This window comes from Nestor notabilis, unplaced genomic scaffold, assembly GCF_000696875.1.
Source record: "Nestor notabilis isolate BGI_N333 unplaced genomic scaffold, ASM69687v1 scaffold5282, whole genome shotgun sequence".
In the NCBI taxonomy this organism is placed as follows: domain Eukaryota; kingdom Metazoa; phylum Chordata; class Aves; order Psittaciformes; family Psittacidae; genus Nestor; species Nestor notabilis.
Window position 1 is genome coordinate 1 of NW_009917782.1, and position 15096 is coordinate 15096.

Here is a 15096-nt window from a genome sequence, read left to right on the forward strand (position 1 = left end):
TGAGTGTCCCCAGCCGCGGACCCCTCGCTCCCGATCCTGCGCGTTTTCCCCATCCATCACCTTTTCCTTTTTTCTCCCCCTTTTTTCTTTTTTAATAATCCGACTTCCCGGCTTGCAGGGAGGTTTGCTCCGAGAACAAAATCGCCACCACCCGGTACCCCTGCCTGAAACCCACGGGCGAGCTCACCACCTGCTTCAGGTGAGCGCCGTGGCCGCGGAGGGCGAGGGCGCAACGGGAAAGCCGCGGGGCACACGCTTGGGCATGGACCGAGGGATCGGGACACATATGTGGCCGCGGGCCGGGGGATCCAGGCACACGCGTGGCCGTCATTCGGAGATTGGGACACACGCGTGGCCATGGACCGGGGAGGATCGGGGAACGCGCATGGCCGCGGACTGAGGGATCGGGGCACACGCGTGGACATGGACCAGAGGATCGGCCACAAGTGTGGCCGTGGACCGGGGCTCGCTGCCCGTGGGGAAGGCACCACACCACCCCAGGGAAGCACGGGGGCACACACGTGTTGGTGTAAGTCGTGGAGACAGCAGCTGTGGCATGTGTTTGTCTACCCCCTGCTCTGTGCTAATAGCACCCAGCACTGCTGACACCCCCCACACCAGGGTACCGGTAACGTGGTCATATCCCTCTGGTGACCAGCATCTCCCCTAACAAGTGAAAGGTTATAGTAACTTGCTGCAAAAGTCTCAGCTCAAAGGCATGGCTGGAGAGGATGCGTGTGGTTTTGATTGCGGTATCCTGGCCATCAGTCACTGATACAGTAAGAGAGGCTTCCTCTGACCTGGATGCCTAGGAGTGCCTTGGAGCTATAGCTGCGTCGGTTGCAGCAGCATAAACAGTGAGATCAATGGGATTCATGCCACCAGGAAGACATTTACTTTTAGGTAGATGAATCATTCTCTCAGAATACGTAAGTTCTTCAGCCACCAGCTCTGGGGAAGATTTCGGCAGAGACCTCCCAATTTAAGCAAGATGAATCCAACCATCAGTTTCCATTTTTCAGCTCTGCATTTGAGAAACATCATCTGTTTCTCAGAATAATTTTAAAACTGTTATAATGATGACAACTGACCTGAACAGTTGACAGTAGAGGTACTTTTGGAGAAATATACACAACGTATGAGCACACATGCATCCCTTTACAGATGTCCTCTGATTAGTCCTATCCCCACAGATGAGATGTTTCATTTATGAAAGCTGCCTCTTGTGAGGAGCTCTGTGGAGGCGCCTGTGCTCTCTCTGCCCTGTGTGTGTATGCCTATGTGTGGCAGGGAGCCACTTAGATACCAAAAATACGGTAAAGCACATTAACGCTTGTGAAAAGTGTTTCAGAGATCATCCATTTCTTCCAAGAGTGCTTTCTGTTTGGCGTAAGTACCAGATTGCTGCAGACACAACGTGCAGCAGTATTGTCCCTCACTCACATGCTTGGAGCTGGTTCATGCCCTCTGGCAGCCACAGACAGCTGGGAAAGTGTCATGCTACTGCCCATTTCTCAGCAACAGTAGCATCCTTACTGATCATGTAAAAGGCTCTGTGGGGACTGGAGACCACCCTTCCCTGCTTCCCTGACCTTCTCTCTCCTCTCCTAGTGAAGGTGAGGCAGCACTTGCTTATGGCCAGCATGCAGCAGCACGCAGCACTTTGTGGAGAGAGGCAGTGTGTAGGTTTTGCAGGGAAGGAGAGTACTTGGTTGGACATGCAGCACATCTCTGGTTTGGGAGCAGAGCACTGGGATGAACAAGGTTGTGCTTTTTTCCTTTACTGAAGGAAAAAGCCATAGTAGGAGCTGCATAAAGCAGTGTGCACATGACCATCCTGTTAGTTACTGCATGTCCCCAAATCTATCTGAGCAAATTGGGTCTGCTTTGTGTGTAATGGACAAGGACTTCACAGCTTCCACTGGCTCCTGTGGGCCACCGTGAAAAGAAAACAGGACTCCATCCAGCTGCCAAGTCCTACTTGTACTTTCTTTCATCCTTGCTGAGGTATTTCTGACCTTTGGGCTCTTGTTCTGCTGAGCCTTCCCTCCCCCTCACAGCTCTCCCTCTGCACAACCCGAAGAGGTATTCACCATCCCAAACCAGCATAGATTGTGAATGAGCATTTCCAAATCACTGCACTACACACTAGATTGTCTTGGTTCATGTTTTCAAACATTTTCTGTATCTATGAACACTGCCCAGACCTGCTTTAACAAAGAAAAAAAATCCATTTCTATTTATTCATGTGTTTTCAAGGTCTAACCTTTAGGGTCTGGTGAGGAGGGCTCCATTCTCCACCCTGTGAGCTCTCTTCCATGATGTCTATATGCATAAGACCAGGACAGCATCTCTGAAATGGAGGCATACAGCTCAGCAGAGCAGCTCTGCATGGAGGGCATGCCTGTGCTGCTGTGTGTTGCTGTATTTGCCTTTTGAGGTGTGCCACTCTCTATCTATCTAAAGATTGGACGTGATGATCTTAAAGGTCTTTTCCAACCTAGCTGATTCTGTGATTCTATGATCACGAACCAGCAGCAACACCCACCCATGATGGTGAACCTGAGGGGAAAAGCAGCATCTCTGTTGCTCCTGGTCACAAGGTGTGCTTTCAGATGGCGTGTGAGATTAACCTTGGTGGAACACATATTAATTTAAGATTTGTTAACATGTTGAGGCTCTTAACAAGATGACAGGAAACTTGCAAGTATTGACTAATCCTGCAGTACCTTGGGGTGGGTTTTGTCCTGTAGGACATTAAGGTACTTTAGGATTCAGTCTTCACATCAAGAATGACTGCAAACATTTAAAAGACTTCAGCTGGATAGAAACTCAGCTGTGGTTTTAGGGATCTTTTACTCCAGGTTTCTAAGAAACTTGATTTTAGTGTTCTATATTGATCCTTACAAAATCTCATATTTTATCTTCCTATACAGTTTTCTCACAATATTTCGTAATGACTATAGTTGTGAATAATATAGTCATTTATATACATTGTTAGAGATAGTTTAAGAGGATAGTTAATGTCATCTGCTATTTACTATTAGCATACACCGGATTTGTGTTCTAGGTCAAAGTACCTTTTGTGTAGAAATCAAACAAACTGGCACAAAATTTATCTTGTGTCACAACACATCAGGCATAAGGCAACATACGCTGCTACTAATGATCTGCTGTGCAATTAGTTAAATAAAAAATATATACATTTGAAGTCAGATGTCAAAATTCCTGAGAAAAATTAGTTTTCCAAAGAATAAATTCTTGACTGAAAGCAATTTCATCCTCTTATTCCTCCTGATGGAATTTTTCATGAAAATCTGCATGTCTGCAGAGCACTTTAATAAAAATAGCATCTTTTCATCACAAAAAATATTTCTTGAAAATGATTTTTAACCAGATTTACTCATGAATAAAGATAAGCCAAATGTAGGGCCAAGCCAAAAGTGGGGCCAAGCACTGAGAATATATTGGCATTTTTCCCTGTGATCATAGCAACCTTGTACACAATAAGATGTATTTTTCCTTTCTGAATCTGTGCAGCCTGGCCCTTGGCTTAGTTTGATTCGTATTTTTCTTAGATGTTTTCTATATTTATTTTCATAAGAGTGCAGAGGAACACGTGCAAAAAGCAGTGAGTGCTTGTATGATATATTTTCAGTGCAAATTTCATTTGAACTTTTGTGTGTAACTCCACAAAGTGTCCAGTACCAGTGGCCTCATCATGTAGGTACAGAGAATAAGTTCTGCAGGTCTGTTGATAATGTAACAGGCCAATGAGACTTTGAATTCCTACTGTATGGAAAATTCATCAAACTTGATGAAATTTGGGCAGCATGAGACTATGAGGCCCCAGTCACATTGCTGTCTTCTCCTCCTATTTGAGTGTGATGTTAATCTGTGTCACACTCAGATAGACTTTTAAACAATTTGTTGGCATGTTAAACTACGTGAATGTTGCTGCAGTTTTCCTCAGCGCTTCTGTTTGTTGTCACTTGCATGTGACAATTCGGTTTGTATGTCTTAGCAGCTGTCCTTCATTCATTTTCATTTTAAACAATGCTACCGGACATTGTTCCTGTGGTGTAGAAGGAAAAGAAGCATCTGGAATAGACATCCCCTTGCTTCATCCTGATCTTGTAGCTGCGTTCCCATAAGGGGACAATAGTGGTTATATCACATCCAAGTTCAGGAGCCTTAACAACTAATCTGGTACATTTATTAATTAGAGTTGCTTCCTTTTTAAGAAGAGCAAAACTTGATCACCTAATTAACTGATGTGTATTAGGATAGCTGAATATTATTTTCAGTTAGAATTCAGAGAGCGCAGTGAAAATAATTCAAAAGATGATACAAAGACTTAACAGAAACATTTGCTAGTGGGAAGCTGTTGGCCCATCACCAGTTGTAGATTCAAGCATGAAACAGATGGGAAAATGAGAATATTTGTATCCCCTGACTGTGCAAATCTCTTTGTCTACTAGACACTTAAATATTGTAAATCGACTTGAAGAAAAAAAAAAAGGGTTTGCCCCTTTTCAGGATTTTTAAAATAAAATTTTTATAAATTTCAACCTGGATCTGTGTAGCCTGGAAGAAAACTTTAGCCATTGCCTTCTTGGGCAAAGGGAAGGGGTTTTATTCTCTTATTCAGCTGAAACTAACAGTCTAATTCCCTCTCAACTTGCAAATAGAATTGACTAGATTAGTCGATGAAACGGAATTTTTTAAACTAATAGACTATTAACCTGGTGAGAGAAATTATCCATCTTTCTCTGACATCACAGTGAAAATGCTCCCCTTCCTGCATTTTTTGCTGAAAGTGAAGTGTGCAAGTTCCTCAAGGAACATATCACACCCTGTGTGTGCAGTGATGTGGGCTGCTCCTGCTTCTCCCTTCTGCGGGACCAGCAGGGAGTAGGAGGTTTAGAATAACAGCGCTTGGCAGAATAGTCCTGTCAAATGATGATAAAATCTTTGTAAAGGTGAAGCAAATCTTTGCAGGTTATATCTGCAAATAAGGCCTATGTCATTGGGCTTAAATCTTGGCTTAAAACTTAATCAGTAACTTTCTTGTGGCAGCATTTCACAAGCAAAAGGTCTTTTAAAATGGGATGAATATGTTTTCTTTTAAGTGGGATGAATATGTTTCAGTATAAGTTGTCAGCTTCTTCATCTGATAATTAGCAGCTACAGGTATTTTACAGAGGCCCTCCCTACACTTCAGGTTTTAAATTTTGCTGTGAGAAATTGTTCTACACTTCCTAACAGACAGACATTTTAAATGCACTGAAGAAGAGAATGAGTGTATACTTACACACTACTTAATTCTGATGCTAACCAGAGATCACATGCCTCAAAAAGCATTTCTTTTTACTTTCTTGAATGCTGATATTGCTGGTGAAACCTACTATATTTATAGACTGTATCATTTTGCACATTCTTAAAAGATAAAAGTAATTGCAAGTAAGTTGGATTGTAACTGTTTCACAAAAAGCAGCACTTTCGCTAATACGCCCTTGGGGACCATATCAGTTCATGGTTCCCAGATACTTGATGAGCATGTTGCAGAGCTTTCCAACAGGAAAAAAGAATTGCTGTATAAAATTTTGCAACTCTCAGCTGGAGTAAGCAAGGATGACGTTTTTTCATCTTATCTTCTGACTATTCATTTTAGAGATTTACTTTTTATTATTGCTGTTTTATTTCCTCTCTAGAGTTTTGCTGACTGTTTCAGTTTTAGTTGAATTGAAAGAGCCCCAATTGATACAACAGTAAACCCAAGAAATGTGTATGATTAGAGAAAAGTACTGCTTAATCTCCAGTTATCTTGCAGGGAAATGCACTCCATGGTGGAATTTTGCAGAAAATTTAAGAGAGGATATGACTTCAAATTTTGTTTTGGTTTTAGAAAACTCAACCTACACAACAGCTGTAGTTCCACATCTGCCAAAGGAGTTTCTTTACAATCCACTAAACTAACAGCCCTTCTTTGCACATAGCTCAGTGATGAGTTGCCACAAGCTGCTATCTCTTTTCATCATTCAGGTGATGCTGATGCAGATACATCAGCGTCTGAAACATGCCCATGTAGACTGTGAGCACTAGTGGAAAGAGCTGCAGCAATGCTGCTTGGTGATTGGATTGAAAATGAGATGTGTCAGAACATAATAATTTATTCATCCTAGGAAGAAGCCTGTAAATATGTATATAGTTTAGGGCCTTTTGAACTCCATACCAGACCATCATCATGAAAGTGATACGTTCAGCAGCTCTGTAACATGGCACATCCATGGAGAGCTACTCTGAGCACTCTCTCTGGTAGTAATTGTACTAGTACGTTCCTTAGCACAGAGTATATAAAGAGATGCAACAAACATAAGTGTTCTCCTAGCTAAAAATGTTTTGTTGTCTATTTTATATATACATTTAAAACATCTTCCTGAAAATAGTCATCACAGGTGGACTGTCAGGCATATGAATAAACAAATTTTTGCTTCAGTACACTACTTTTTTACCAAACAGGATATGCACAATGATGCTAAGACATTTTTCCCATCTTTCCTATAATTTTTTTTCTCACTATTGCTTTTAAAGTAGCACTTTTAAGCATCATGGTTCTGATGACAGTCAGTCCTTAATTTGATTCAACTTCCTTTGCTGTCTTTGCCAGGGGAACAGATTGCTCACAGTTACTGAGATGCATTGTGAATATCTGCCAGATAAGAGTAACACTGATACCACACACGTGTCTATAGGTTTCCATGCCACATTTATGTGGACATGTCTTCCTGGGTCACTTTGCTGTCTCAGGTGCTAAGGCTAAGGATCTTCTTAGTGAACTTCACTGAGGTTAGGGACACTTCTGATCTCAGCAGATGTGGATGCTACTGGCTGGAGCAAAGCCTCCTGCAGCAGAACACCGTGCTGCTGTGGGTTTACTGTGCAGCATCTCCTCTGTACAGCCACAGAACCATTACAGTTAATGATCTCTCAGAACATTGCATAATTGCTGTGAGTGGTGCACTGAGGTAGAACATGCTACAATTAAAGGATGAGGTCTGGCAAATGGGTGTTCACGTAGTCCTGAAGTTTTTGATGTTCACATCAAAGCAGTTTGGAGGATTTTAAAACTGGCAAGCCAAGAGCTTTATGATAAGTGCCCTCCTTGGTGGTTTGATCGATAATGAAATCCAGGTGCATTGCATTGTGGTTTTCATCTACGGAATATAGGGTTAAATATGAACTGACTTTCCCGAGCACGTCGTCTAGCTCAGAGACTCCAGACAAACAAAATTGTAGCCCCAGGGCCTCCTGTGGCTGATACGAAATATGTAATAAAAATAGGCCGCCAAAGGGAATATGACTTTTGTAATTATCCTAAGTATTGTATATGCTCCCTAAGGTCAGGCTGCTTTGTCCTCAAAAAAGTGATTGCAGTCTCTCTTGCTAACAGCAGGATATTATTAATACTTGTATTAGTGCTCCCATTGTGATAAACGTACTGATTGCGGTCAAAATAGGCAAGACAGAAAAGGCAGGAATGGAAGGATAAAGATGCAGAGCAGCAAGGAAGAGAAAGGAAAAATAACCAAAACAAAACAAACAGGGCAGGGAGCAGGCAGACCAAAAAAAAAAAAAAAGTACGTAGACATAAAAAGAGAAAAATTGTATCTTGATGGTTGTTCATGTGACAGATACGTGTGTGATAGAAAGGAGGTAATCACTCCCCAGAGAAGTATAATATAAGTGCTTCCAGGCATGCACTTAAGTAGAACCCTGGAGAACAAAACATCAGGCAAACCCAAACAGAAACACCCCAGAACACACCCCAGGGAGGGTGCTATTCTCCAAACCTAGACTTGGAGCTAAACTACAGGACCTGATGCATCTTCACTTGACAACCTTCCCTCCTTCCTCAGTCTGGAACATCTCTCTCCCTCTCTGTGAAGTGTGGATCTGTGGTGGGGGCAGGAGGAATATTTCACAGGCAGATACTTAAATTGCCCATTTGGTTCAGATTGCCTTCGCTCATTGTCATAGCACAGATTTACAGGGAAGTAGTTAAACATGAAATATTTAAACTACACTTGGAAAAACAGATCAGGCTACTCTGCTGTGAAAAGCAGCATATTCTGCTGTGCCCACATTCTGCTGTGAGAGCAGTTGCCCAGTAGAAAGAGCACATGTGTGACAGGTTTTGTGAGGCTTCTGCTGTGCTCACCTATTTCTCTGTCATTGCATGTTTGGGAGAGCACTTACTGTGGGGGTGCAATGAGGTCATAGAAGGCAGGTGTGTGTGAAATACCTGGTGTGGTCCACACCAGTGATTCACAGACATGCAGAGGGGTTATACATGGGATATATCACATTCCAGCATTTCAGATTGCACTCGTGCTTGTGCAGTGGTGGTCATTTGGGTCACATGTGATTTTGGGTTTCATTGAGATTGTGCTGAACTCTCACAACCCTGAGTTTAATCTTTTGATTTTTTCTCCACCACAGTGCCCTGAGTCCTGAGATGACTTTTCTCTCGATGTGTGAGTCATTGCTGGGTGTTCAACTTGAGTGTCACTTCAGCTCGAGCTGTTTGGGATGGAAGAGTTCTTGATTTGTGCTAATTCAGTGACAGGGGCAGATCTGCTCTGGAGACCTTTGCTTGTGTTGGTTATGTCTCCTATGGTCGCTCTGTGATTCCTCTCTTTATAATCTATGCTTACTAAGAAGCTGAGATTGGTGCCTACCATCTGAATAAGCAGGGCTGACTTAGATTTACAGTAAGAAAAACCCTTCCCCCAAATTGTGCTCAGATTTTTTTTCTCTCTGTTGTCCATTTTATGTTTGCTCGGTTTCAGTTTTCAAACTAATGGTGGCTTCTTTTGCAAACTAACAGTAGCAAATGTCAGTACTTTGACATTTCTTGTTCCAATTGTAAGGAGAAACAATAGAAAACAGAATCCATACAGTGGTGACTTGGTTTCTTCTTGGCCTAGGAAAAGAAAACAATTTTTTTGCGTCTCCTTGAGGGTAGCTCAGTTTAACAGTCAAAGAGAAAAACAGTTTCAGTTGTAGACAGTAATCTCAGCGCTTAGTTGTGTTTGGAAAATCCTTCTCACTTAAAGAGTGTTTTCCATCATGTGTTGATTTCATTGTTGATCCTCGTTCAAATAATGAAGTATGAGACCATAATGTACATCTAGCTATTAAAAACATGTACTTGTGGGGTTTTTTAAACTTAAGTTCTAACCACATCCATTGTAATTGATGATCTGTGCTGGAATTTAAATAAGGTGAAATACACAGTGATTATATTCACTGTATTAATATAAGCAGCCATTCAATATTAAGTGCACAAAACCCAGAATTCTTATCTTTTAAAATGGCCTGGGACCTAAAGCGATGAGTACGCAATGTTGTAAGTGGAAGAGGCAAAATGAAAGCTATCATTTGAGCTTTTAAATGGATTGTTCTTGCAGAATTAGAGGCTTCTTATAAGCCAGAGTCAAGTTATACTAGACAGAAAGTTTGGAGGACAATATTCATCAGGTCTACCAAGTGTATGGCACTAACCTTTCTACGGAGACATCAGTGGTGCTTAGCTTCCCACGTAAACCAGCACTTTTCATGTTGGCTTCACAGTCTCATTACCCTCCCTTGAGGGGGAAAGTTGACCACCTAATTCTACATAACAAGACATGTAAGTTAGATGGTGTAGTTGCAAAATGGATGAAGAAATACATAAGTATTATCCCAGTATTTTATGAGTAATTGGTAAATACCGACAATTTAGAGAACTGTGAAAACACACAGAAAAAAAATATGCTTGGAATTCTTTTATAAGAGAGAGCAAATAACTTTATTGAATGCATTATTTCATTGTAAATAGCTTCCTGCCCAGAGCTCCAGCATCTCAGTGGAATGTTAATTTCTCTGTGATCACATGCAATACATTTAATACATATTGTAAATCTGACATCTTGCCTATTCAACAAGATGTTATTACCATACTCAATTTTCATTATGGAGTTTATTATCATAGCTACACCAAAAAGCAGTGTCGTTTCCTAAACATTGCTCCCTGGAATTCTGACAAAACCCCTTAGTTTAGAGATTATTGCCTTTGAGAGTTGAAAGGAGTTATAATTAAAACAAAAATAGCTAAAGGGAAAATTATTTGATCTTTATAATAGTGTCTGTGGGAAGAGAAAAAAATGGGTGAAATGAGGTGGAGGATCTTTGTTAGACCTTAGTGGTTGAGAAGCAGAGAGTGACAGAGAGACTTGAGGGACCAGGGGTCACTAGAGCTACTGTTTGGTAAATGTTTGATCCTCCTGGGGATGCATACTTTTAAATGCAGCTTCCTAAGGCAGAAGCAAGGAGCAGTGGCAGACACACATGCTGGCAGCCTGGGCTGATCTCTGCCCGCTGCCTGGAAATCAGTAGCATGATGAACCCAACTGTGGTTGGGCTATTGGTCTGCACGATGGCTCAGACAGTCTATGGTCTGTGATGCCTCAGGCTGAGACTCCTGTGGTGCTTCCGATGTTGTCTCCTCAATACATTACATGATATGCTGCTTATAGGGAACACAGTGTATTTGCTTAGGCAGATAGAGGAAGATTGTTTTGGTGAATATTGGGATTTAAAAAGGTTTGGGGTTTTTGGGGGTTGGGTTTTTTTTTCTTGTTTTGTTTTTCCTGAAGAAAGTGTGTGTCTGCTCCACTGGACTTCCTACTCCCTGTAAGCTACAAATGCAAATCCAGAGCGCACTTGCTGGAACTGCTTTAAATTTCAAAAATTGAGAGATGAGAAACCTATAGCAAATGGGTCATTGGTTTGTTTTAGGGTTTTTTTTATTTTTTAAGTTTTCATGAAAAAAAATCTCATTTCAAGCTTTTCTGATTTTAAAATGGATAAACACATATAGGAATGTGATTAAAAATGGAGAAGGTGGGATACATTTTTATTCTACCTTGTCCTGCTTGCACTGTAGCTTGTGTAACAGCAAAAAAGAAGATATTAAGAATGTTATTTCTGAGCATGTTCCCCTGCCCACTGTCACCCTTAAGTTCCCCACATTACTTTCTTGCAGACAAAATCCAGTAAATTAGGCATGAGGGAGGGAAACAGGGAACAATCTGACACTCACCAGTTTCCAGACCTTTCTGTCAAGAGTCTGCCTTAGGAATTCTGGCTTAGTCTGCTCTGTCTGTATATAGTCAATGGGGAGAAAGAGTTATCCTTCAAGCTGAGTTAACACATCCCATTTCCTCTTACTTTTGAAACTTCTCAAAGTGAAATGAAAACTTCACTGTGATATAACCTCATTGAAGATCTTTACCCACAGAAGTTTTATAAGGACAGAGCTGCATTCCTGGCATCTCCTCTGGGTTCGAAGTAGATTCAGATTGCATTCAAACTTTCTCTGTGTATCTGGCATCAAATTAGGTCCTTTTCCTGCAGAAATTTCTCTGCATGGCACAGGAGCTCAAGAAAACTACTTGACACGCATTAATGTGTTTGTGGGACTGGTCCCTTCATGATTATTCTTGGAAGCTCACCTGTGTTAAAAGATAGCTCATTTGTTTCCCTGCTTAAGCACTAATGATGCTGTATGAAATTATTTCTAGAGGGTTGAATTTCCATAGCTCTACTGACTCCCCTCGACCTATACAAAAGTGCATCAGTTTGGGAATTCTTCATAATTCTTCCTAGCATTCCATTAAAAAAAAAAGAATGCGAGAAGTTGTTAAAGCAGATTGAATGCATCTTATCAACAAAGCAAGTTCTCTGCTTGACTTTCCAAGCTGAGTTTATTGGCCGTACTCTTGTTTGTGCTGTTTGTTGTCCTTGTACTGACCCATATTTGAGTTGTGGTTTTATTGAGCGTGCCTAGAAAGGTCCTTGACAGTGCCCCTTCAGATTTACATCAGTGAGAGTACTGAGATCCTGGAAGGCAATGCTGTTTAACCTTAGGATCGACTTGTCAAGAGCTGAGTTGTATTTCTACATTGTGGGCTAAATTTCCATGCTCCTCAAGGAGCCATGTGGTGCCAAAACCTGCCTTCAATTATTCACTATGGTTTACTATGGGATGTCAGTATTAGCTACTTCTCCAGCTATAAAATGGAGGAAAAAGCCTAATTTATGCCTCACAGAAAAAAGAACTTGATAGCTTATGCTGAAGATGTAGTGTTCCTGTTACAGCAAAGAAGGTTGCCATAAATCGAATCTTCAAATAACTCGCTGGACTTTGTTTACTTATGGTGATTTGCTGTCACTGCAGTTCAACAAAATGCTACTGTTTGAGATAAGAAGAAAAAATGCTCCTTTTGAAAGTATATTTTTTCATATCCACCGAGAGACAAATTAGATTTTTGTGATGTTTTCTTATGTTGCAAAAATATCCAGAGTATTTCCACAGTGGGAGTAAGCTAATGGTACATCACTGGAAGATCTCCAGTGAAAATAGCTGCGATGGAGTGAAAAGAGCAGCAGAAAATAAGTAGTTGGGGGCAAGAGTGGCTAACATGTACACATACATTAACATGTACACATATATTTATTTACACATCCTTGTTTGCAGTATGGACTGCTGGATATTTTTAAGTACCAGGAAAAAGAGACTTCAAATATTTTCATTGACCTTACAGCCATTACAGTTATAAGTTGTTCCAATAAAAAGAAAATTGTTCCAAGAAATTTTCCTTAAGGACCTGACAAGGATTTAAGGCAGGACAAATATATCTTCAGGACGGAAATAGAGAGGAAACTTTCCTGTGTTCAGATTCCTCTTAATTAGGGCTGAAGATCCTGGCTATATTCCACATTGTCCAGTTTGTTGCTTTGCTCTGTAGGGCTTCTCTTTTGGAAGAAAGAACCAAACTGATACAGCATTCTTTTTATTAAATGCTGTTTGACCTTGCTTTTTGGAAATACAATGGCCCAGAGGCTGAAAAATTACAGCAAGTGTTTATTCCTGAAATCCAGTCTCAGCTGTGAAAAGATTAACTGCTTCAAAAGATTTAATATCCTGACTGCTACAATATGATGTGCATGAAAAAAAGCTGCAAAGCAGCATCAGAGAGCTGGAAAAGCCTGTGTGATGTCTTGTTCTTGAGGTATATGATTGGTATTTGTGGGAAATGCTTGAGAACAGGAGTTTCAGAAGTGGTCTTAATCAAACGCCACCATCCCTGATTGCACTAATAGCCTAACAGGGCTGCTGTGGGGAAGACCTGGAGCAGGAGTCCTTATGTCATCCCAGCTGCTCACTGATAATGGCAGAAGCTTCCAAAATTTGGATTTGAAAGCCAAATGACAAATGGATGTTCTGCAGCTGGATATCAAGATCTGAATGAAAAGCTACTTACTCTTTTTTTTGGTAGGAAAATTGTACTTCCTAAGCCCTTTTATATAGTAAAAAACCTCTGTTTATGTGGAATGCTTCTTTGGAGGACCAGTTTATTCATAAATTCAGAAGTAGTTGCTAGCTTCTATTAAAAATAACTTCTATTTTAAAACTGTCTAAACGGCAGACTTCAAATAGTTTCTAGTTTTTCCTTGTTATTAGAGACAAAATACAGTTTTGTCTTGGAAGGTACTTTTCCATCTTTTACCTCAAAGCAGGAAGGCATTCCCCATTTGGAAGGCTCCCTGTAACCTTTCAGGATATCTTTATAAAGTGTAACTTAGCTACTTGCAGAGAATAAATTTTTGGCACCCTTTTTACTGAAGCATGAGTTTTACAAGTGCAGTATTTTATTTTATTATCATTTGGTAAAATACCAAGACGTGTAGAGCATAGCAGCTTATTTGCCTGCTTTACTTAGACTTAATACACTATCTTTAAAAGCCTTTGAGAGGCACAGGCAACTACTGCTTTTGTTTGCATTGTTTATAGTAAGCTTTTATGACTTCAGTTTACAAATTTATTTTTTCTTATTTCCTTCTTAAAATATAAATCTTCCACAATGCACTCTTAAATGCTCCAAGGTAGTTCATAGGCTACATTTGGATGCTCAGTCATTCCTTTTTGTAAAGTCAGTGTTTAGATGGAGGACTAGCCACAGAGCTCTTCTTTTTTCCTTTCACAGCATATAGCTGAGAATCATAACAAAATAAAATTATTTATAAACTTAGCATCTCAGCTGTTGAAGTTAGGAAGGTTCTGGCAGTGTCTTAGCTTTCTGTAATAGCAAAGCATGAATTCTCTTGGAAGAGATTTGGATTATATAACAGCATATACACATAAAAATGATACATATATTACTGTCTCATCCAAGACAGCAAGAATACCTCAAGTTTGTTTTCTGTTGCCTGTGAACAAGAAAAGTTAGCTAGAGTCAAAACCTGTTTTTCAGCACCAGTGCAAATTGGATGTAGCTCCATTGGCTTCATTTGAGCTTCTCTAGATTTATGCCACTATAAGTAATGGTGAAAATGAGATTTGGCCCCTGGAATGCAGCTTTTGTGAAATGTCTCCCAGTTCCCAGGATGAATTAATTTGATTGTATTTTATAAGGAATCGTCTAACTCAGCAGTTGTTGCATACAAGCAGTTCAGTTCTGGGGTTTCAGCACTTTCCTGTCTCAACATAGATTTTCAGAATTATTTTTGATTGTGGGTAATATAGGATTAAAAAAAAGTAACAAAACAACCAATAAAAAGCAACAAAACACAGCTTGTTTCTTGCATAATTTGTTTGGATAGTCAGCAGTTCCAGGCCGCTTGTAAATAAATAAATAAAAGATGTGCAATTTTAAATAACATTGGAAATGTTTGATGGACTGGTGTATCTTCACTAAAAAACATAAACAGGCCTTGGTATTTATAGCCTTGTTTTGTCAGGATCAGCAGAAGTTTATTCTCAGCCTTGTAACGCCATAAGAGACGGAATGCTGAATCATTTGGTGCTTTGCTCCATCAATTTTGGCAGAGTCAGATGCCTACATATCATTTGAGGACCTGTGCTCAAGTAGGGGGGATATGGAATAAAAGATCAGTAAGGATCAGTTAATTCCTGTGTGTGGTTGCACTTTGTAAATTACTGATGTGACAAAAAAAGATTACAAGTCTCATGGTAGAATATGATCAAGT

General features: G+C 40.4%; 1 protein-coding gene across 1 annotated transcript in view; it reads left to right on the top strand.

The window, feature by feature from the left end:
- Nucleotides 1–118: 118 nt before the first annotated feature.
- Nucleotides 119–15096, top strand: part of CCBE1 (collagen and calcium binding EGF domains 1) — a gene marked incomplete at its 5' end in the record, with an annotated part of 94882 nt that continues 79904 nt past the window's right edge. The window contains one exon of the mRNA XM_010009398.1: nucleotides 119–199. Coding sequence (XP_010007700.1) covers nucleotides 119–199 — 81 coding nt within the window. The remainder of the gene's footprint in view (nucleotides 200–15096) is intronic.